This window comes from Garra rufa, chromosome 15 (assembly GCF_049309525.1).
Source record: "Garra rufa chromosome 15, GarRuf1.0, whole genome shotgun sequence".
In the NCBI taxonomy this organism is placed as follows: Eukaryota; Metazoa; Chordata; class Actinopteri; order Cypriniformes; family Cyprinidae; genus Garra; species Garra rufa.
The window spans coordinates 34,420,509-34,444,041 of record NC_133375.1 but is presented as its reverse complement, the minus strand read 5'-3'; the positions used below and the strand labels follow the sequence as shown (position 1 = coordinate 34,444,041).

Here is a 23,533-nt window from a genome sequence, read left to right as displayed (position 1 = left end):
CAAAAAGCAACTGTGATTTCAGGGTCATAGACTTATAAGAACACACTCCAGTTTGCAATATATTTTTCATGAACTGTATGTACATTTTGCATTTCTTTCTGAAGTTTTTACAAGCATATTTAAATGCAGGAAAAGTTTGCAGAAATTTTCAGACCAGCAAATACAGTGCTGACCTTACCTATTTGAACCAAAGAAACACATAATAAAAACCCAGATCTGAACAAATAAATAAGAGTTATGAAAAAAAAAATCATGAGACAAGATGTGGAAAAAGAAATGCAAAGGCAGTTTATTTGAAGGTCAAAAAATGGACATAGTTTTCATCCCATCAGGGAGCAGTTTCCACCTATAACATTAAAGATTATGACCTATTTGCAGAAGTTAACCTTCTAGCTATTTACATTTTGAAACCCATTAGCATTTAACATTTTCTCCTTTCAAATGCAATAAAACATTATGTGATATCTATCGGGACAATAATGTTCTTCTAAAAAAGGGTGGAGCAGAGCTGTGAAAATCAATAGGCTGGAAAATGTCTTCGTGGCGAATACAAAACTGTCCAAACTACTGATATCTGCAAAAACACGGCGCTGGAAACAGGAGCTCTGAGTCCTAGCCATGGCATACTGTGTGATCCGTGACCGCGTCACTGCCTGCAGGTGTCATGGAAGGCCTCCAGAGTTCGGAAGTCCCTCCATGTTGGAGGAAGGCCCTCCTGCAGGTACTTGCCACAGCGTTGACACGGGGTCTGGAAGAGCTTGATGTAGCTCCTCAGCCAGGTCTGATCAAACAAAGAACACATAAAGTGGACAATTTGACAGAAGGTTTTTTTTTTATCCAAGACTTTTTAAAACTTCCAAACATGTATTTAAAGATTAATATTTAAGAGTTCAACTGAGTCTGAAGTGATTTGAATAACAACATTTTGGCCAAAATGAAACATAGTACAAGACAGTATATATTCCTGGCCACAATGCTGTGGCGGACACCCTCACCCTGCTCTGGCTGGCCTCATTACACTGGCATGGGACGTGTGAGAGCAGCATGAGGGTCTGTGGGCTCTCGCAGCAGTCACAACTCGACATTGATTAACAGCAGGAGGAGTGTGTCTGCTCTTCTCTCTAACCCGTCTTCAGTGGGCCACTCAGCACAGTTGGGGTTTACCTGCACCTGTCAGGACGCATTGTCTTTCCTAATTCATCTGCCGGCCCAAACCACCCTCCACTGATATCCTGTTATTCATACTCCAATTAGCACACACAAAAGTCCAGCACCATCCTATAAAAACTATATACCTACCCACCCATTCACCTACCTAACTATATATCCTATCCTACCTTTGTGAACCAAACATCCATCCATCCATCCATCCATCCAACCTACCTGAACTAACTATCTAACCTACCTACCTGAACTACCTACCTACCCAATTATCGAACTAACCGAACTATCAAACTATCTATCCTACCTACCTGATCTATCTATCTGTCTATCTATCTGTCTGTCTATCTGTCTGTCTGTCTGTCTGCAGTCAGTGCATGCCCGCATGAGTGAGTGACATTCAGGAGTCGGGGGGTGGGGTTAAAAGAGATGACTGACACAGGCTGCTCCACACAGCAACAGAGAAGACTCAGCTGGGTGAAAAAAGACTTCACTGCATCACTATTTTTGTTGAATAGATTTTTGTACCTTAACTGGGTTCTGGAGGTAGTTTATAGCTTTTGGGAAGCAGAGTTTGATCGGGAGATTATTCCATTAGGGGCCGTTCACACGCGCGCTCAAGTTCGTTGTTTCACATGTAGACGCGCGGTATGCGCACTCATAATGGAAGCGCCGCATCCAGATAAAATACATCTCAACTTTTCAGAATGCCACAAGCACAGCGCAGGTCATGTGACCAGAACCAACCAATCGGCTTCACCCTTTCCCTCAGGGGCGCCGCTCGCAATTTTGGGCCCTATGACAAAATATGAGGTTGGGCCCCCCCTACCACACAAAAGCAGATCTCTGGGGGCCCCTAAAGTGCGTGGGCCCTTAGAATTGTCCTAAGTTTCTCCCCCTTAGCGGCGCCCCTGCTTTCCCTTAATAACATTGAAAAACAGCCAAGTTGGAGGAACAGCTTATCATATCTGTACAGGAATAACCATTTTAAAATAAATTTAATAGCAGAGCTACTGCAAGCGATTTTTAATGCTGGAAATCCATTGATGCTTTGCTGAAGCTTCCGAGTCTTCATGGAGAGATCAGGTCATGGTTGCTTAGCAACGGCAGACACCATGGGAAAGAAGTTCATTCAGAAGAAGAACAGTTCTTTTAAGTATTATTTGTTTTTATTCTGTCTGTTCAGCGTCCTCCAACAAGGACAGGTGGTGGTGGGGTTCATAATAGCCGCTTTTCCACTGTCGGGCCAGTGCGAGCCAGTGCTAAGAGCGTGCCGGGCGGGGCTAATAGCCTCGAGTCGCAAGCACCAAGGCCAAAAGTAAGCTGCATTTCCACTATCGAGCCAGTAGCCTCGCTGCGCAAACCTAAAGCCCGCCCTTTACACACCTCCTTGGATCAAACGTCACGAAACCCCTCCCCTTTCAGCGGGGAGATTGAAAGTAAGTCACCGTAGTGTGATCATCGAATGAAGACAGCTCGTCGCCTTAGAATTATAAGGTTCTATCTGACATTTTTGTCAAAATTGAGTTATTCACATATTCTTATTCTGTGACACCTTATTTACATTATGTGATGTTTTTTTTTTAAGTTGTGTACATTTTAGGACTTTTTATTTAGAAAAGAAAAGGGTTCTATCTACAAAGTCGAACTATAACTTGGTTCTATAAGGTTCTATCTGTGAGCCAATCAGCACTTCGAATGCAAAAAAGAGGACCAATCAGGATCAACTTTCTTTGTCATGTCGCCGGACTGCTTCATAACAGCAAGAAAGATTAAACGTAAAACAACAATTACACGTCTGTAGAATCAATGAGCGCAATTCACATTTATTCCTCAAAGTGGCACTGTTTAAAACATAATGATGGCGTGATTTTTTTTTACTCGTAATTACCGCTACCGGCATTAAACACATTACCGGCATAAAACAAATAATATTATCTGCAACTGGCTTGAATGGCTTTACTGCAGAGCAATAATGTATAATGTAAAGTACATAATGAAATATAAGTGTCACTGTCGTCTGATGTTGAATGTGGTCAATAGCGATCAAACTTGTTGTTATTAAAGATGTTGAAATATGAAAATGTTTACAATGGTATTTTATTAGTTGTTGGTTTAACCATGGATGAGGTAATGGCTGTTATGTTATTTTCTTTTCAATGGCGTTCCTTGTTACGTTCAAAAACATCAACCAATATTGCATATACATAATTATTATAATGGATATAATTAAAGAATACTTACACTATAACGTAAATAATAAGTGTAACGCACAAAAAAAACAAAAAACAGGATTTTACACCTATTTTGAATTTTACTCGAATACAAATACAAATACTTTTCCCCCCTCAACAAATACAAATACAGATACAAATACCGGCTGCTTTGCACACCCCTACTGTCTGTCTGTCTGTCTATCTATCTATCTTACTTACCTGAACTAACTATCTATCCTAACTACCTGAACTATCTATCCTACCTATCTGAACTACCTACCTACCCAACTATCGAACTAACTAAACTATCAAACTATCTATCCTACCTACCTGATCTATCCTACCTATCTACCTCTATCTATCTACCTGAACTAACTAACTAACTAACTAACTAACTAACTAACTAACTAACTAACTAACTAACTAACTAACTAACTAACTAACTAACTAACTAACTAACTAACTAACTAACTAACTAACTATCTATCCTACCTGAACAACAATAAAAATATTTTTATGAAGTTAAGTAACCTCAAAGCTCTTATTAGGAGAGACTAAGGACTGGTGATGGGTTTTTAGCTTCTAAATAAGCTGTCCTGGGGATGGCCTCGGAGTGAAGTGCATTAACTGTACTGTTTAAATCCGTGTACAGGAGAAAGCACACGATTCCATTCATGATCAGAATAGCTCTGCATTGATCTTACGGAGAAGTAATCAATCTCTCCTCTCTTTTCAAAGCTCAGAGCAGAGGTCGGGAGACTATTTAGAGATAGACCAGACTCGATGCTTAACATCACACACAAATACACAAGTCACGATAAGGTTAACTTGTAAAACTATTAAATATTTCAAACACAAAATCAACACTTTTTTTTACATATTCCAGGGCAGAAGTTGGCGATTGAGGTTATTGTACATTCTATGCCATTTTATACATTTGACAGATGCTTTTATTCAAAGCTACAGTATTTACAGTGCACTCAAGTTATTGATTTTCAGTATGTGTGATCCCTGGGAATCGAACCCATAACCTTGATGTTGTTATTACCTTCCTCCAGTTGAGCTACAGGAATATTTTTGTAAGAATGGACTTGCATACATTCTTGGAATGTGGAAAACACTCTCTCGTTAAACAGCACCACACAGCCAAAGGCAAAAAAGTAATAATTGCATATTATAATTCTTGCAGAGAGTCATTGGAATTTTAAAAGCAATGTACTAAACCCACCATGAAGGAGCGAACTACAACATCAGGCATCTGGGGGAGCTGGTAATGCAGGAGGGCTGTGGTTGCATGATCAGTGACCTGAGAGAACATAAAGATCACTGAGAACCATAACAGAATCTGTACAATGAGTAAATTAACATATGACTGCAAATATGAAGAACCGGTTAACAAAATCGTCATAAGGGCATAAATATATTTTACAGCCAGCATGACATTTATGGTCTATAATTGATGGTCTAAATAAATAAATATATAAATAAATATATATATATATATATATATATATATATATTTTTTTTTTTTTTTTTTTTTTTTTTTTAAGCATTTTTGTATATCTGAACCCTTTCCAACAACGACTGTATGATTTTGAGATCCATCTTTTCACACTGAGGACAACTGAGGGACTCATATTACAGAAGTTTCAAATGCTCACTTCATGCTTCAGAAGGAAAAATGATGCATTAGGAGCCTTTTGAACAGAATGATGATGTCCCTCAGTTGTACAGTTATTGTTGGAAAGGGTTCAAATAGACAAAAATGCTAAAAAAAACAAAAACAAAGAATTTGTGGGACCTGAAGGAATTTTCTGAAGAACAGCGGGTAGCTTAACTGTTCAGGACAAACAAGACACTCATAAACAACTATTACTAAACAAACAAAAAAAAAAAAACAGCTGTGAATCATTCAGGCACAGTATTAAGAAACGAGTGTATGTAAACTTTTGAACAGGGTCATATTCATAAATTCAACTATTATTTTTTCTTGTGGTCTATATGTAAACTTCTTTATGTAAAAATATCTTATTCAGGCTAGTACTAAATAAAAAACAACAACACATTTTGTATGACCCATCTTATTTTGGTAAAATAACTAACATTTTGCAGATTCTGCAAGGTGTATGTAAACTTTTGACCTCAACTGTATATATGCATAATGGTTCTGAAAATATAATAAATTTTCTTTGCATGCATGATCACACATTTGAAGAAATCCTAATTAAAATCCATTTTCACATCAGTCTACCTACTCTCAGATTAACTTTTAAGTCCAATTTTGCAGAAGAACACCATAACCTTATTACTTTCCCTAAAATCCCATCTTCCATCACTAATGTAATTATAGAAAGGGACTAAAAAGTGAACCACTTCAATCTCCCGTCATCGTTTCATTAAACTGCCAATGCTGACCAAAGTCCTTATGGGAAACTGTCCAGTTAATACATCTGAATAGTGATGCACCATGGGAAAAGAAACTCAAGTGGTTACAACTGAAGTGTAAAAAAGCAAAGTGACACTTTTTTGCAAACACAAAAATATCTGTGTGAAAAGTATTGGACAGCGGGGACATGTGAAGAGTAAAGAACGATTAATTAAGCGAGCACGGAAAACTGGAATACAGAAGTGACAGCAGGGAGGGGAAGATGAGAGGCGGCCCGTCCCTCCAGTTTGAGGCAGCCCGGGTTCGAGTTAGCAGAGAAATAAAGAAATAAACAGGCCTGCTCTTTGATCAGCCCGTGCAGATGCGATAAGCTCAGTTACAATGCGAGGGGGTTCTCGCAACCTCTCGCTTTAAGTTCCAGGCAGCTCGTCATACACATTCTCTCTGCTTTGAAAGGAAAGCAAGTTTTTCTCCCTCTCTCTCTCTTTGAAAGGTGCATCAGCATTACCAGGACTAGGTAGTTTCATCCACCCCAGAGGCTGACTGCTCTCTAATTCCAGCCTAATGAGATTCAGGAAGGGTAAAGAGAAGACGACTGGAGCCCAGATGTTTAGGGGGCTGTCAAATGAGGGCGAAGTGGCTTGGAGTGAAATGAAATCAAAAAACACGGGGACGGGGACAAATGATGTCTGAGGGATGAAAGGCAAGGATTGGCAGTGGAGAGGTGACAAGAAATGCGACCGTCATTGAGAAGAGAGATCTCATTAGGATTTCACGGACACGCGATTTGAATTTATTTATTTATTTATCACACGGCTCAAATTCAATCTGAAAGACAACCACAGGATCATTTAATTACTGTTCCGATATTTCCCAATGTACGCTATGGGTAATGAGAAAGACACGCTCTGATGATTAAACTGAGTTTTGTATGTTTGTTGTGATGCGTTTGCTGGTTTACTCACCTTTTGAAATGCCTGATAGTTGGACTTTGACCAGATGTCAAGCTAAAAAAAAAAAAAGCACACAAGAAAAGTAAACATCATGTAATGAATGCAGATACTTATTTCCTGGTCATAAATTGATTCAAAATAACCACATGGTACCAAAATGTTACCCTTAGTATACCCTTCTTAAACCGTTACAAGAATCCTTTTAACCTCTTAGTAAATGTCTTTCATCTGTGTAGACCTGAATGCTCCTCTGCATTCTACACTCCACTTTTCAAATTCAAGAGGTAATTCTAGAGGTACTTTGTGCGCCAAATTTGGGCTGTCATGATTTCTCGATTCAATTAGAGTACTCCATGGACGAGAATCTATGAAACAAATTATTAGACTGTTTTTCAAGGCTGCACATGTAAAAACCAATTAAAAATCATAATAAAGAATAATGCTATTTTGAATTTTACAATTCAATCAAATAAGTCTATGCAATGCTGGTTGAATATTTGCGCTTTTAAATATTTACATGGATGTGTAGGTTACATATGTGCGTCTCAGAGCAGCTCCGTTTACTGTAAATGCTGCTCCACACAAACTGTTATCACTCTGCATATTGCTTGAGTTTAGGTGTATTATAACATTCATCTGGGAATGCAATGTGCACCATTTCATCAGATTTGTAAGGTGAAATTTTTTTAAACTTACCGTAAACACAGAAGAATACATATCAATACAATACAATATTTTTCTATAGTGTGCTAACTGTTCATCGCGATTTCAAAATAAAAGCTCAAACCCTCACTCTGAGTTTAAATGTTTTGATGTCCACATATTCAAGAAATTACTGTGGCTGAAGCAATTCTGTCATAAAGAAATGGTAAGGTTAAGTGGAAATTTGACTTAAACGTTGGTTGGTCAATATTGAACAAGGATTAGATCACGCAGTAAAGTGTAAAAACAACTGTCTGGCCATTAACGCCCTCTGCAGTCATATGTTTATGATAAATTATGTATTTTAACAGTTTTGTTTAATAAAACCATATTACTTGCTTATGATACTTTAAAGTAGTTCTTATTGCCTAATTGCTATATGTATTTTAAGTAATTTTAAAGGCTATTGCTCACTCTATTTGTATTACTACAAAAAGGTCTTAATAATTATTATTTATAATTACTTGATTAAATTGCCAGAATAATCAACAGACTACTTAATCACCAAAATAATAATTAGTGACAGCCCTGGTGCCAAACATGTTTGCTTGTTCAGCAAATGTGTGCAGTTTTATAATAGAATTTTGAATCTATCGATTATCTATCCATATATCCATCTATCTATCTATCTATCTATCTATCTATCTATCTATCTATCTATCTATCCATCTATCCATCTATCCATCTATCCATCCATCCATCTATCTATCTATCTATCTATCTATCTATCTATCTATCTATCTATCTATCTATCTATCTATCTATCTATCTATCTATCTAACTAAATGATCAGTCTATAAAACAGAATAAAAAATCCAGAAAAACACATTGCAAAAGAGTTATAAATCGATTTGCATTTTAATGTGTGAAATAAGTATTTGACCCCTTCGCAAAACATGACACAGCTAAACCCTTGTTGGCAATCACAGAGGTCAGATGTTTCTTGTAGTTGGTTTCTTGTAGTTCTCAACTCCAGTCCTCGGGGCCCACTGCTCTGCACATTTTGTATGTTTCTGAATCTGACACACTCATTTCAGTTCATGGATCTTTCTCCTAACGAGCTGATTATCTGAATCAGGTGTGTTAAATGAAGGAGACATGTGCAGAGCAGTGGGCCTCGAGGACTGGAGTTGAGAATCACTGTTCTATGGGATTAAGTTCTGGAGTCTGGCTAGGCCACTTCAGGACCTTAATATGCTTCTTCTTGAGCCACTCCTTTGTTGCTGTGGCCATGGGTTTTGAGTCATTGTCATGCTGGAATACCCATCCACGACACATTTTCAATGAGGGAAGGAGGTTCATTGCCCCATCCATCGTCCCTTTGATGAGATGCAGTTGTCCTGTCCCTTAGCAGAAAAACACCCCCAAAGCATAATGTTTCCACCTCCATGTTCAACGGTGGTTATGGTGTTCTTGGGGTAATAGGCAGCATTCCTCCTCCTCCAAACACAGAGAGTTGAGTTGATGCCAAAGAGCTAGACTTTGTTCTCATCTGACCATAACACTTTCACCCAGTTCTCCGCCGAATCATTCAGATGTTTATTGCCAAACTTCAGACGTACCTGTAAATGTGCTTTCTTGAGCAGGGGGACCTTGCGGGCTCTGCAGGATTTCAGTCCTTCACAACGTGGTGTGTTACCAATTGTTTTCTTGGTGACTATGGTCCCAGCTGCCTTGAGATCATTGACAAGATCCTCCAGTGTAGTTCTAGGCTGATTCCTCATTGTTCTCATGATCACTGAATTTCCATGAGGTGAGATCTTGCATGGAGCCCCAGACCGAGGAAGATTGACAGTTATTTTGTGTTTTGTGTCACCTTCTCAACAAGCTGCTTGGCGATGCTCTTGTAGCCCATTTCAGCCTTGTGTAGGTCTACAATCTTGTCCCTGACATCCTTGGACAGCTCTTTGGTCTTGGCCATAGTGCAGAGTTTGGAATCTGATTGATTGATTCCTTCTCTGGACAGGTGTCTTTTATACAGGTAACAAACTGAAACTCTTTAAGAGAGTGATCCTAATCTGAGCTCAATACCTGTATAAAAGACACCTGGGAGCCAGAAATCTTGCTGATTGATAGGGGATCAAATATTTATTTCACTCATTAAAATGCAAATCAATATATAACTTTTTTTTTTTTAAATGCGGTCTTCTGGATTGTTTTGTTGTTATTGTGTCTCTCACTGTTAAAATAAATCTACCATTAAATTTATAGACTGATCATTTCTTTGTCAGTGGGCAAACGCACAAAATCAGCAGGGGATCAAATAATTACTTTCCCCACTGTATCTAAAGACTAAGAAAAAAAAAAAAACATGATATTTGGGCAGAATTCTTCAGGATGATTTCTGGCTGTTTGTGTAAGAGTCTTTTGCTCAACCCAAGGTTTAATTTTAAATAAGCAGTTTGCATTTTTAACATCCATAAAGAGCTCATTTCATTTTTAAACTTCACCATCTTAAATCTATAATGAATTGGAATGAACTAATTACTATTTGTTAACTTGTTTTTGAGAAGCTGCTTTTCCTTGAAGGAATTATTCCTTCAACATATCGTATCAAGTGTTATTTTACTTATAATTTGAAAAAACTGACCCAAACAATCAAGACTGCCTTAAAATACTGTTTTCAGTATTCATGTATTGTGTTCGTCCTGTGCTGATTTCTTTGTAGGTGTGGATGAGTGTTTCACCTGCCTCTAACAAGAATCGTGTGATCAGTCAGTAGCATGCGTTGATCTCCATGGATTCTCACTAAAGTACAGGTTTTCATATTTTTGTTGCTCACCATGCAACATGCTCCATATTTCATAGCATTGCCACATGTAAGAAGTTTGTTACATTTTTCTCTGTAATTTTACTTTTATTTTAACCCAAGATGGTTACTCCAATTTTTTTCTAGAGTCTAAATTCTATTATTGCCCCATAACACCCTAGGCATTGTAAAAGAGTCCAAAGGTTCAAATCTCAGAGGATCCACCATTTATTATGTCTAAAAATTAGAATTTAAATATTACATTTAGAATTAAACCCAATCTACAATTAACGACTCCAGGGTGTCCAGAAGCCAAAAGTAACAAAAGCGTTGGAAAACAAAAACCTTTTTTCTTTTTTAAAACTGAGACTTATACATCTGAATAATCTGAATAAATAAGCTTTCCACTGATGTATGGTTTGTTAGGATAGGACAGTATTTGGCTGAGATACAACTATTTTAAAATCTGGAAGATGAGGGTGCAAAAAAATCGAAATATTGAGAAAATCGCCTTTAAAGTTGATCAGAGGAAATTCTTAGCAATGCATATTACTAATCAAAAATTAAGTTTTAATATTTATGGTAGGAAATTTAAAAAAATATGTTCATGGAACATGATCTTTACCTAATATTCTAATGATTTTTAGCACACAAGAAAAATCAATCATTTTAACCTATACAGTGTTTTTTTGGCTATTGCTTTAAATATACCTTAAGACTAGTTTTGTGGTCTAGGGTCTCACATATTTACAGTAAGAAATTTACAAAATATTTACATAAAACATTCACTCAATATCCTGATGATTTTTGGCAATTTTGACCCATTCGATGTATTGTTGGCTATTGCTACAAATACACCCATGTTATTTACGACTGGTTTTGTGGTCCAGGGTCACATATATTAATATAAAAACAAAAGCCAAATGGCAAAAAATGAACAAAGTTCGATTAAATGAAATACAGGCCATCCCTATACTTCAACATATCTTGTGATGCCTAGCATGGTTTCAAGCATGGCTTGTAATCCTGCCAACAAGAGTAAAACACCAGAGCTCAAGACTTGTGCTCTTCACTGTTCATCAAGACCCAGAAAAATAATTAAAGTCAGAGGTGTAGATTAAGCATGCATAAAGAGTACCGAAATATTACAAGGACCTGGAAAACGTATACACTTCATTTGACAGTTTAAAGGTCAGTTCCGACTAGCCTGGCATTTGATGTCAGGGCTGTTGTACAGAGGTGAGAAAACCCATCACTAATCAAGCCGTTGAGCGAAGGTCATCAGAAGAGTTTTCAAAGACGACAACAAATCAAAATGTTCTCTGATTCTAATATCAAACAGGCCCGGTGTCAGCATTTATCAGAGAAATCAGACTCCATCTCCCCTCTGTCCTCAAACCCACCTCCATACACTGCTGCCCTTTGAAGTAAAAAGAATGCCGGATCGCAAATTACCCAAGAGATGTCTGAGATAGTCTTTGAAGCCCTACTTTGATAGCATAGTTTCCCTTCTCCTACCCCTTCCTCACGCTTTTTTTGTGTGTTTGGAGGTTCAGGCGGGCTCTGTTGGACCTCTTGCATGTGGTTATGGTAAGCTATGTGGCATCATTTGAATTGTAAGGACCAGAGAGGGGGTTTAAAGAAAAAAGCCTGTCGATATTCTGCTCTGAATCGACACCTCGCAAAAACACCCAAAAAGACCTCTGAGGTCGATTCAAGGGCAGGAGTTTTCTGCAGGGTTTTATACAGATAATTGTAAAATAAAATAAAACAAAACTAAAAGCAATTTAATACTGTCTGGGGTGGATCTGGACTGAATGAATATTTTGGGCAGAATTCCTCAAGATGTGTTTCTGGCTGTTTGTGTCCTCTGATTGATTTCTGCTCAAACCAGTGTTTAATTTTAAATAAGCAATATGTATTTTTAAAATCCAGAAAGAGCTCGTCTCATTTTTAAAGCTCCATAATTTTAAATCTATAATGAAGTGGAATTAATTACTGTTTGTTAACTTGTTTTTGAGAGGCTGAGTTTCCTTCCTGAAGATGAGCAGATACTTAAACTCAATCTCGTTTCTGTTCTCTGCCGTGTTTATTTATAGCTGCAAACAATGGTTGAATATAAATATCTTGCCATAAATTAGATGTTATATTTTACTTATTGCTCCTAATATATCAAAAGAACAGGAAATAATATCAGCTATAGTCTCTTTGACACATTACTTAAGTTTGGGGTCAGTAAGATTTTTAATGCTTTTTTAAGAAGTCTTTTCTGCTCATCAAGGCTGCGTTTATTTGATTAAAAATACAGAAAAAAATGCAATATTGTGAAATGATTGGTGTGATTTTCTATTTTAATATACTTCAAAATGGAATTTATTTATGTGATGAAATGCTGAATTTTTCAGCATCATTACTCTAGTCTTCAGCGTTAAATGATCCTTCAGAAATTATTCTAATATGCCAATTTATTATTAATGTTGGAAACAGGTGTGCTGCTCAATTATGATTATTTCTTTATTTTTGCAACCTGTGATACTTTTTTTTTTTTTTTTTTAGAAATACTGGATGAATAAAATGTTAAAAACATTTATTTAAAATAGACATCTTTTGTAACAACATACAAACAAGGCACGTGTACAATTGATAAAAAGTGATAGTGAAGACTTTTATTGTTAGAAAAGATTTCTATTTTGAATAGATGCTGTTTTTAAACTTTAAATTCATCAAAACATCCTAAAAAAGTATCACAGTTTTCAAAAAATATTTAGCAGTTTCAGTGTCAAGTGATACCGAAGACTGGAGTAATGGCCGTTGAAAATTCAGCTTTTCATCACAGAAATAAATTATATTTTAAAGTAAAATAAAATAGAAAACTGTTATTATAAATTGCAATAATATTTTATAATATTGCTAAAAATGAATAGATGCTGTTCTTTTTTTTTACTTTTAAATTAATCAAAAAACCCTATTCCAAAAAATATTTAGCAGCACCAATGTTTTCAATACTGATAATAAATCAGCATAGAATGATTTCTGAAGGGAAATGATTTCTGAATGATTTCTGAAGGGTCATGTGACACTGAAGACTGCAGTACCGACTGGCAAAATTTCAGCTTTTCATCACAGAAATAAATTACATTTTAAAGGATAATAAAATAGAAAACTGTTATTATGAATTGCAATAATATTTCATAATATTGCTAAAAATGCAATAATATTTTATGATGGATTTACATATTTAAAGACTAAATCTTTTTTTTTGGACTAGAATTTTTATTACACACTCACAATAAATATTTGAAAAGGTTTGTGATTATGATATACTTTTAAATGATCATAAAACCCTAAAAATGCAAAAAAAAAAAAAAAAAGATGTATTTACATGAATCAAGATTTTTGATCATTGAATTTATCGCAATGCTATTTTCTTTTTTTGACTCATTACTAAATCAGACAGCAACTATATTCAACTATAATAATTCTAAAAAAATTTTTAACATCATTACTCTAGTCTTTAGAAAACATTCTAATATGTTGATATATTATCAATGTTGGAAACAGTTGTGCTGTTTTTTTTTGGGGGGGGGGGAACCTGTGATACTTTTTTAGTATTTGTTGATAAATAAAACTTCAAAAAGTACAGCATTTTTTAAAATAGAAATCTTTTGTAACAATATACACTATTTGGGGTCAGAATTTGTTTTCTTTCTTTTAAAAAAACTTTTGTTCAGCAAGGATGTGTTAAATTGATAAGTAACTTGATAAAGACTTTAACTGACTTTTATCTGAAATGGATGCTGTTCTTTTTAACTTTTAACTGATCAACAAAAAATTCAGCATATTAGAATGATTTCTGAAAGGTCATGTGACACTGAAGACTGCAGTAATGGCTGCTGAAAATTCAGCTTTTCATCACACAAATAAAATATATTTTAAAGTATATTAAAAACAGACAACTATTACAATTTACAATAATCTTTCATAATATTGCTAAAATGCAATAATATTTTTATGATGGATTTACATATTTAAAGACTGAATATTTATGGATCGCAGAATTTTTATTGCACACACACTGACAATAAATATTTTAAATGGTTTGTGATTATGACATACTTTTTTAAACGATCATAAAACCCTAAAAAAAAAATTATATTGTATTTAAAATGTAATTAAAATGTATTTTTGACCATCTAATTTTTCTTGGAATGCTATTTTCTTTTTTTGACTCCGTACTAAATCAGACAGTATTTTAGTTTATCTTAATTTAATTCAGTTTCAGTTTCAACTATAATAATTTTCAATGTTTTATTACCAAAATTACCACAAATAATACATTTATAACAACATACTGGCATACTGCTCCTCGGTTAGAAATGTTAAGGTCATTGCACACCGAGTCTGAAAATTTTGCCCGCAATTTTCACACGTTAAAAAATAAATACAACCTCAGTTGTGTCAATCACGTTTACACGCTGCCTCTGAAACGTTCGTCCATCATAAAAATTTTAAATCAGGTTTTGAGTTTTCGCATCTGGATGACAAATAGGAAAAAACAAATACAAAAAGTGTGCAGTGACCATTATGGCAAGTTTCATTTGTACAAAAATAAGCAGTATACAGTGTAAACTGGACAGTATACAGTTAACAGCATGCAAGCACTCATTCCACTCCATTCTCATCTACATTCAGCAATTAACTAATGTGTTTTTACCACCATAATGAGAGCAGTTTAGGCCACACCATTGATATCCTGGTGCGAGCGTTGCTGCAACTGTCAGTTTGAGCTTTTTTATGAAGCAGTTGAGGTTAATATGCAATTGCTCACCACACACGTTTGGACGCAGAGGCCCAGCGGCGCACGGCACAAAGCACCGGCCTGGCAAGCAGTTCAGAAGATTCACATTCGCTGCCATAATTAACTGTGATCAAGCCTCTCCGCAGCTTTGATGGCCACCTCATATTAGTGTCACCAAAGAGCGTTCAAACGTTGCGGCTTTCGCAGAGACGTACAGATCGCTTCAGAATGAATGAGAGGACGCTGCTCAACCTGACACGAGGGACGTGAGGATAGAGGGTATCGCATACGTACATGCTTTTCATGTTCAAGGGAGAGCTGAACACATCATGTGAATTATTAAACAGCTGTGCAGAGACTTTTATCAATAGCTAAAAATCCAGGGATTTCACGTCCTTACCTAAGCCAGAAGTACTCAAGCTCATTTTTAAGGTTCAGCTGGGAAAAAATGAACGAAGATGAGTTTTAAACTAGACTTGGACATCGAAATCAAATGTTTTACCTTTTTGTCCTCCAAGTACACGTTCTCATGATAACCTCTGACAATCGTGCGGTCAATAAAAAGGCTTCTCATTACCACGATGGCTTTCAAAACCTTCCCCAGGGTGACCTGGAAAGAAAAAAAAAGACAACAGAAGATAGGTTGAGTGGATGATATTTGAGCATTTCTTCAATTGTGGCATTCACAAAAATACTAATACACTAATACACCCTAAGAAATGCTGGGTTAAAAACAACCCAGTGCTGGGTGAAATACTGTATGGACAAACCAAAAGCTTGATTTGTTTTGTTTTGTTTTTTGGTAGTTTTATTTAACTCAACTAATTGCTTAAAAAAAATAACTTTATTTGTTGCTTAAAATTTTTGAGACTTTTTTCTAAACCATTTTTCTCAAATTATGCATTTTGTTGTGTTATGTCTGATATTCTGTGGTGCAAATGACATTTGAAATAAAATTGCCATCTCCTTTCTCTTGCTAAGGAAAATTTCATAGCTAAACTTTTTATATGTATACTAAATACACAAAATTAAATATTTTCACATTTTTTAATTTTTTGACCAAATCTGTAATTTGTCTGGAAATTATGAATAAAAAAAAAAAAAAGTAAAATAAAAAGATTCTTGATTTTTCATTATGTCAAATATTTATTTAAAATACAGTTTCACGATACATACTGAAATGGGTTTGATTATTTCATACTTTGTTGATGACAAAAAAATGATAAAAATGCAATATTTTTATTTTGAAATGTTTTTAAGACAGAAAATTTGCATAAAATATGCATAAATCTATGCAAAAAATTAAAAGGTAAAAAATGTTAATATGACCTTTACAACCAAAATTAGAAACATGTAATTTGTTTATTTTAATAAGTATTTACATTTGGGACATGGAGGGCATCTATACTATATACACACAATTAAATAATGTTGTCACATTTTTGGCTTTTTTGACAAAATTACAGAATATAATAAAAAATACTTTTACTTTTAGTTAATAGTTATAAAAAAAGTTATAAAGTTATAAACTATATGTAATATTTTAATAAAAATGAACTTTTGGGACATAAAGAGCACCTATACACAATTAAATATCATCACATTTTTGGTTTATTTGACAAAATTACAGCTTGTCTAAAAATTATGAAATTAAAAAATATATATATTCAGATAAAAAAAAAAATATTTAGATTTTTCTTTGTGTCAAGTATTTATTTAAAAATGCTTAAATTAGCATAAATCTATGCATAAAACACGAAGAAAATGTGCAAAAAGAAATTATAGTAATGGGACCTTCATAAACAAAATGTTAAAAGTTAATTTGTTCATTTTAATAACAATCAACCTTTGGGACACAAAGGTGCCCGTAATTAATATTTATTCAACCAAAATATTTTATTCTAGAGTTAAATTGCGAATCAAAAATGGCTGGATTGCCCAATTTTTCTCAATTACTCAAACACACAGCGTAAAACTCTTCTCTTCCGAGAATTGGCTTTTCCTTTTAATGCCAAAAAAAGTTCACACTCCAGTCTGAAACCATCTGCTGTCAGGAGGGGTTTCGCTTGAGTCTTTTGGCTTAAGATGGGTTTAATCTGAGGCAAAGAAGGAAATCCCAGTACAATATTCTTAAATCCTCACATTCACTTAGGTTTCAGACTACGCACACCTCTGAGAGAAAGACAGACACTGTACAACATGGACAGAAAGAGAGGTGAGGATCTTTAAACCAACCCCTCGCTGTATTTGTCAAAGCTGTTTAAACATCAACTCCGTCCCGCGAACAAAACTGCAATGGGTTTCGCCTGAGCTCCACTTGCTGAATAATTTATGTATCAGGCACAGTAAGGGATGCTGGGAAAGTCTGGGCCAGGTCTGAATGCTGGCAGGGTGGTGACGTTTCTTTTTGTGGTCCCTCTGAGGTTTTTAGAAGCCGCTAGATTTGACCCCACCACTGACTGCGAAGGGGAACGCACTCAGGTGGTCTGAAAAAAGAGGGACAATGGCGACCAGCGTGATAAAGTTCAGCTAAAATAACACCCGAGTGACAAAGTTTGACATGAAAAGGAACTCTGAATCAGAAGAAATGAAATATCAGTTCATTTGAGATTCAGAGGAGAGTTTTCAGGCTCCTCAGAGCACAGTTTTTATAAATGCCAAACCAATAATGCAATATGGAGGGGACCGCTAGGCCTATTATAAAGAGGGGTTTAGTTTGGCAGAGCTGAATGTACTATTGTGAAACCTCGTTACAAAGAAAGAAAGAAAGAAATGAATTAAAATGAGATTCCACAAGCATTACAAGGGATGGATTGTCTGGCAGTCAATGAAGAAAAGCAAACATGTCACTGAAGTCCAACGAAAGAGTCTAGTGAGGTTCAATGCATACATGAATAAAAATATGAATATGAAATTATTTGTTGTTTGGGTGAAAGAGTTGATTGTAAACACCAAACCATATCAGTTAAAAGAGATGTCAGTGCCTTAGACTCCCACACCTGGTAATTGGAAAACTTTTATGGAAGAAATTGGGTCTAACTATGAGAAATGGAGATGTACTTTTCAGCCTTCATTACTGTATGTAAATTTGGTCTCCAAATAGATAGATAAAAAGCAGTCTAAGTAAATAAGTTTCAATTAATTTCTCTTACAATCTGTATTATTTTAGTATTATTTACAGTGTTGGGGAGTAACTACTTGCATGTAACAAAATTATGTAATTTAAAGGAGAAGTTCACTTACAGAACAAAAATCTACAGATAATTTACTCACCACCTTGTCAACAAAGATGTTATTCGTAAAGAAATTGTTTTTTGAGGCAAATATTTCAGGGTTTTTCTCCATATAGTAGACTTCTATGGTGCCTGCAAATTTGAACTTTCAAAATCAAGTTTAAATGCAGCTTCAAAGCGCTATAAACGTTTCCATCAGAGTAAGAAGGGTCTTATTTAGTAAAACAATTGTAAAGTAAAAAAAAGTACAATTTATATACTTTTTAAACCTCAAATGCTTGGCTTGTCTAGCTCTGCATGAACTCTGTTTATTCTGGTTTAATACAGTTAGAGTATGTCGAAAAACTCCCATCTCATTTTCTCCTACAACTTCAAAATCGTCCTACATCGCTGCAGCAGTACTGACCCAGAGTTTAGAAAGTGAACGCACAAGCAGGGTCAAACGCTTTTACAAAAAAAAAGGTAAAACAGTGATGTAGGAAGATTTTGAAGTTGGGAGGAAAAATGAGATAAGAATTTTTTGACATACCCTAACTGTCATGAACAGGAATACATAGAGTTCACACAGAGCTAGACAAGACGAGCATTTGAGAATAAAAAGTATATAAATTGTATATACATTTTAGAAAATAACATTTAAACTGCATTTTGGAAGTTCAAAGTTGCGGGCACCATATAAGTCCACTATATGTGACCTGACCCAGCAAAATGAGTCACAGTCACATTTCAAAATTTTGGTATCAATGGAAAGAGGAGACTGTAAGCTTTAAACTGATGTCCTACCTTGAATGGTTTTAAAGATATGTCCATTTGAATTATGGTCGTCTGCTCTCTTTTTCCAATTGAAAACCTGAGAAAATCGCTTTTAAAGTTTTTTGGCCATTTTTTTGTTGATATCTTTCAAAATCTATTGCATAAACTATTTATTGTACAGATATTTCACAGCCAAAGACATTTGTATATACAGTGGTGTGAAAAAAGGTTGGCCCCCTTAATGATTTTCTTTTTTCTTTTTCAAGCTTTTCACACTTTAATGTTTCAGATCATCAAACAAATTTAAATATTAATCAAAGATAACACAAGTAAACACAACATGCAGTTTTTAAAATGAAGGGGTTTTTTTATAAATGGAAAAAAAAAAATCCAAACGCACATGGCCCTGTGTGAAAAAGTGTTTGAGCCACAAACGGTGAAAACATGGAACAGTGGTGAACCTTCCCAGGAGTGGCCGGCCGACCAAAATTACCCCAAGAGCGCAGTGACGACTTAAAAAGAGGTCACAAAAGACCCCACAACAACATCTAAAGAACTGCAGGCCTCTCTTGCCTCAGTTAAGGTCAGTGTTCATGACTCCACCATAAGAAAGAGACTGGGCAAAAATGGCCTGCATGGCAGAGTTCCAAGACGAAAACCTGCTGCTGAGCAAAAAGAACATAAAGACTCGTCTCAGTTTTGCCGGAACACATCTTGATGATCCCCAAGACTTTTGGGAAAATGCTGCGGACTGACGAGACAAAAGTTGAACGCTTTGGAAGGTGTGTGTCTCATTACATCTGGCGTAAAAGTAACACAGTGTTACGTTCCACGTGTGTTTTGTGTATGTTTAGTTTCCTCATTTGTGTATATTTTGTTTTTCTCATTACTTCCCCATTTCTGTGTTATTTTCTTACTAATTTCCAGGTCTCTGTTTATTGGCTGACCGGACTGTCAGTCATCGTTATGACGTCATCACGTTCCGCCAATCCGCTGATTTGCCCGCTGCATTTGAGGCCTCGAGCTCAGTCTGTGTTTGTGCGCCTCGCCAGCGTACCTTGTGCTCCAACGCGGTCAGCTTTCAGTCTCGTGTGCTACACCAGTATCTTCAAATGCTTAGAGTATCCTGATTTTCGAAGTAATGCTTTGTGCAGTGTAATTTGATCTATTGATTAGATTTGTTTTGGCTATTGACTTGTATCGAATGTAGAGAGAGGTTGTTTTGCCCGTATGGAGTTTTAGTACCTCATGCTAAGTTTAAAGTTAAGAATGCACCTTCTTGAGATTTCTGAGCATTGAGTTTGTTAACCATAACTGCCTTTGTGACAATTAGAACAATTAGTCAACCGCCATAGTCCTGTTTGTTTTGTTCTTGTGAGTTTAGTTTGTACGTTGTTAGTTAGTTTTGTGTGTGTCATGCCACTTTTGTATTTCTGCTTTTTAGTTTAATTGAGTTTAGTTAGAGCGTCGCATACGCTGAAGATTTCGGTTTTCTTTTCTTATTTTTCTTTTAAGCAGTTTAGAGGTTAGACCTAAGGCTGTTTTGTTCTGTTTATTTCTTTGATTTGGGTGACACTCATCTTTTCTTTTGCTATTTATGTTAATGTCATTCTGCTTGCACTTAATTGTACAATTATAATACAACTTAATTAGTAAATACTTTAAACGTACTCTGTTTCTGTCATCTTTTGATCTGCCTCACAACGCAACAACAACTGTCTCACTTAAATGTTACGCTATCATCCCTTTTATACATCAAACACGTAACACACAGCATTTCAGAAAAAGAACAGTAAAATATGGTGGTGGTAGTGTGATGGTCTGGGGCTGTTCTGCTGCTTCTGGACCTGAAGACTTGCTGTGATAAATGAAACCATGAATTCTGCTGTCTACCAAAAAATCCTGAAGAACAAAGTCCAGCCATCTGTTCGTGACCTCAAGCTGAAGCGAACTTGGGTTCTGCAGCAGGACAATTATCCAAAACACACCAGCAAATCCACCTCTGAATGGCTGAAGAATAACAAAATGAAGTCTTTGGAGTGGCCTAGTCAATATCCTGACCTGAATCCTATTGAGATGCTGTGGCATGACCTTAAAAAGGCGCTTCGTGCTCGAAAACCCTCCAATGTCGCTGAATTACAACAATTCTGCCAAGATGAGTGGGCCAAAATTCCTGCACAGCGCTGTAACAGACTCACTGCCGATTATTGCAAACGCTTGATTGCAGTTGTTGCTGCTAAGGGTGGCCCAACCAGTTAAGTTCAGGAGGCAAACATAATAAAAAAACTTCATTCAAAAACTGCATGTTGTGTTTACTTGTGTTATCTTTGATTAATATTTAAATTAGTTTGATGATCTGAAGCGAACTACTGAAATGAGCCGCTCTGTGAAACAGCCAATCAGAGCAGAGCACATCATTATTATTCATGAACCTTCCAAATAAGGTAATAACAGACCATTTGATTCTAGGGACAAATTCTAGGGTTGTAAATGGACCTGTAAAACCATTTCTGGAGAATTTTTGCCCTTTTCTTATGCCATATACGTAGATATCAGAGAACAATTTTAAGCATTGTATTAATGCATTTTATGGCACCTTTAAGTCAACTTTAATAGTCATTTGAATACCTTTACTCAATTATCTGGACTACAAAACTTTGGGAGATTATTTTTGAATGTCTGTTCTTTGAAGTTAGCTAAAAAAAAAAAAAAAAAGATTTTTTCATTGTTTTTCCACATTGTCGGCCAGATCTTAAAATAGAACGTTGTGACTTCCAACTCAATTTTTGCCAGATCAGGTCACATATGTAGAACATTCTATTACATTTCCGAAGTAACCTTCGCAACACTGCTTATTTACATACTATTATAGGACTGTTTTATTTATTTATTATTTATTTATTTTATACTATTTGGCTTTAATTTTTAGTTTTAGTAATTTAGTAGTATTTATTATTTTTGTTAATCATCTAACATTTATATTATATCAGCTTTATTTCATATGATTAAAAATATTTTTAATAGCTTTAGTTAACAATAAGAACACTGCTTATAGACTGGGATAGTTCACCCAAAAATGAAAATTCTGTCTTTTATTACTATTTCATGTCGTTCCAAACCTGAAAAAACTTCATTCATCTTCAGAACTCAAATTAAAATATTTCTGAAGAAATCCGAGAGCTTTTTGACCCTGTTTTAGTTTTGAACAAAGATGAACGAAGGTCTTGTGGGTTTGGAACGATAAAGTAACAGCAAGAAACTTAAGAAATCCCTGTAAAGTATTTGTTTTGTGCACCAACAAATCTGTCTGTGTCTGGCACTGTATGCATTGCATTCTTATTGATTCTTATTTTCTTACGCTGACATAAGAAAACAAGCATGTGCCTATGTTAATATACTGTGGTGAAATAATTACATAATGTGTAAATCCGAGAGCTGTATGTAGAATATGAGTGCTCATGTGTTTTCAGTGCCATTAACTGTGGGTCGATTCATGTCATCTACCCATTTATTAAACCATTACAGGTGAGTTACTGCAAAAAGGTCATTGTGACACTGTAAAGTGGTAAAACCATGGCTCGGAGAATATGTTAATTCGACTAGAAACACCAGAGATCAGAAATATAAAGCATGGTTTCAGTATGAGACTTTCCGCATTCAGGAAAAAGGTGGATAGGAAAAAATAAGAACACAAAAACAAAACCATACAAGACAAAACAACAAAACATATACATATATACATATATACATATATATATATATATATATATAAAGAATAAAAAGACTGATTTCTTATCCTTAGAGTGACTAAAATTAAATTAAAATAATAAATTCTAGAATAAGTTTGTAGAAAAGTTGTTTGTAAATAATTTCAGAACGAAATAAAAATAATTAATTAATTAAACTTTAAAAACTCCAAACAAAACTAAAAGCAAACATAATAAATAAAATAAAAATACGAGAAAAGTATGCCTGAAAGGTGGGTGATATAAATTAATAAAAAAAAAAAAAAATCACAATCAATCAAAATAAAATAAGTTCTATAATAAGTTTCAGCTAATTATAAATATTTCCAGAATAAAATAAAATGTGAGAACATGACGGTCCAACAGGAGTGATATATAAATTAATAAATAACACGAATCTTACAAGACAAAAAGAAATCCAAACAAAACTAAAAGCAAAAAACACTTATTCTTTTAGAGAGGCTAAATTAAAATTATATGAATCCTAGAATAAGTTAATTATAAATATTATTTCAAAAAAATAAAAAAATCTGAGAACATGGCTTAACAGGGTGATGTAAAGTAAAAAAAAATCCAAACAAAACCAAAACCAAAAAAGCAAATACAAAATAGAAAAAAATTGGTAAAACCATGGCTCGGAAAATATGTTAATTCGACTAGAAACACCAGAGATCAAAAATATAAAGCATCGTTTCAGTATGAGACAGCAAGACTTTCCACATTCAGGAAACAGGTGGATAGGAAAAATTAAGAACAAAAAACCTCAAAAACAAGCACTTACATTTTTAGACAAAGAAAGAATAACATACTGGGAATACAGAAAAACGTGTGCAACT

The 23,533-nt window shown here is 35.1% G+C and overlaps 1 protein-coding gene across 1 annotated transcript in view; it reads right to left on the bottom strand.

The window, feature by feature from the left end:
- Positions 1-263: 263 nt before the first annotated feature.
- Positions 264-23,533, bottom strand: part of med27 (mediator complex subunit 27) — a 98,198-nt gene continuing 74,928 nt past the window's right edge. Inside the window, exons 5-8 of the mRNA XM_073819448.1 lie at positions 15,468-15,575; positions 6,729-6,770; positions 4,606-4,683; positions 264-781 (exon numbers count right to left, since the gene is read on the bottom strand). Of these exons, the coding sequence (XP_073675549.1) occupies positions 647-781; positions 4,606-4,683; positions 6,729-6,770; positions 15,468-15,575 (363 nt within the window). The 3' untranslated portion in view covers positions 264-646. The remainder of the gene's footprint in view (positions 782-4,605; positions 4,684-6,728; positions 6,771-15,467; positions 15,576-23,533) is intronic.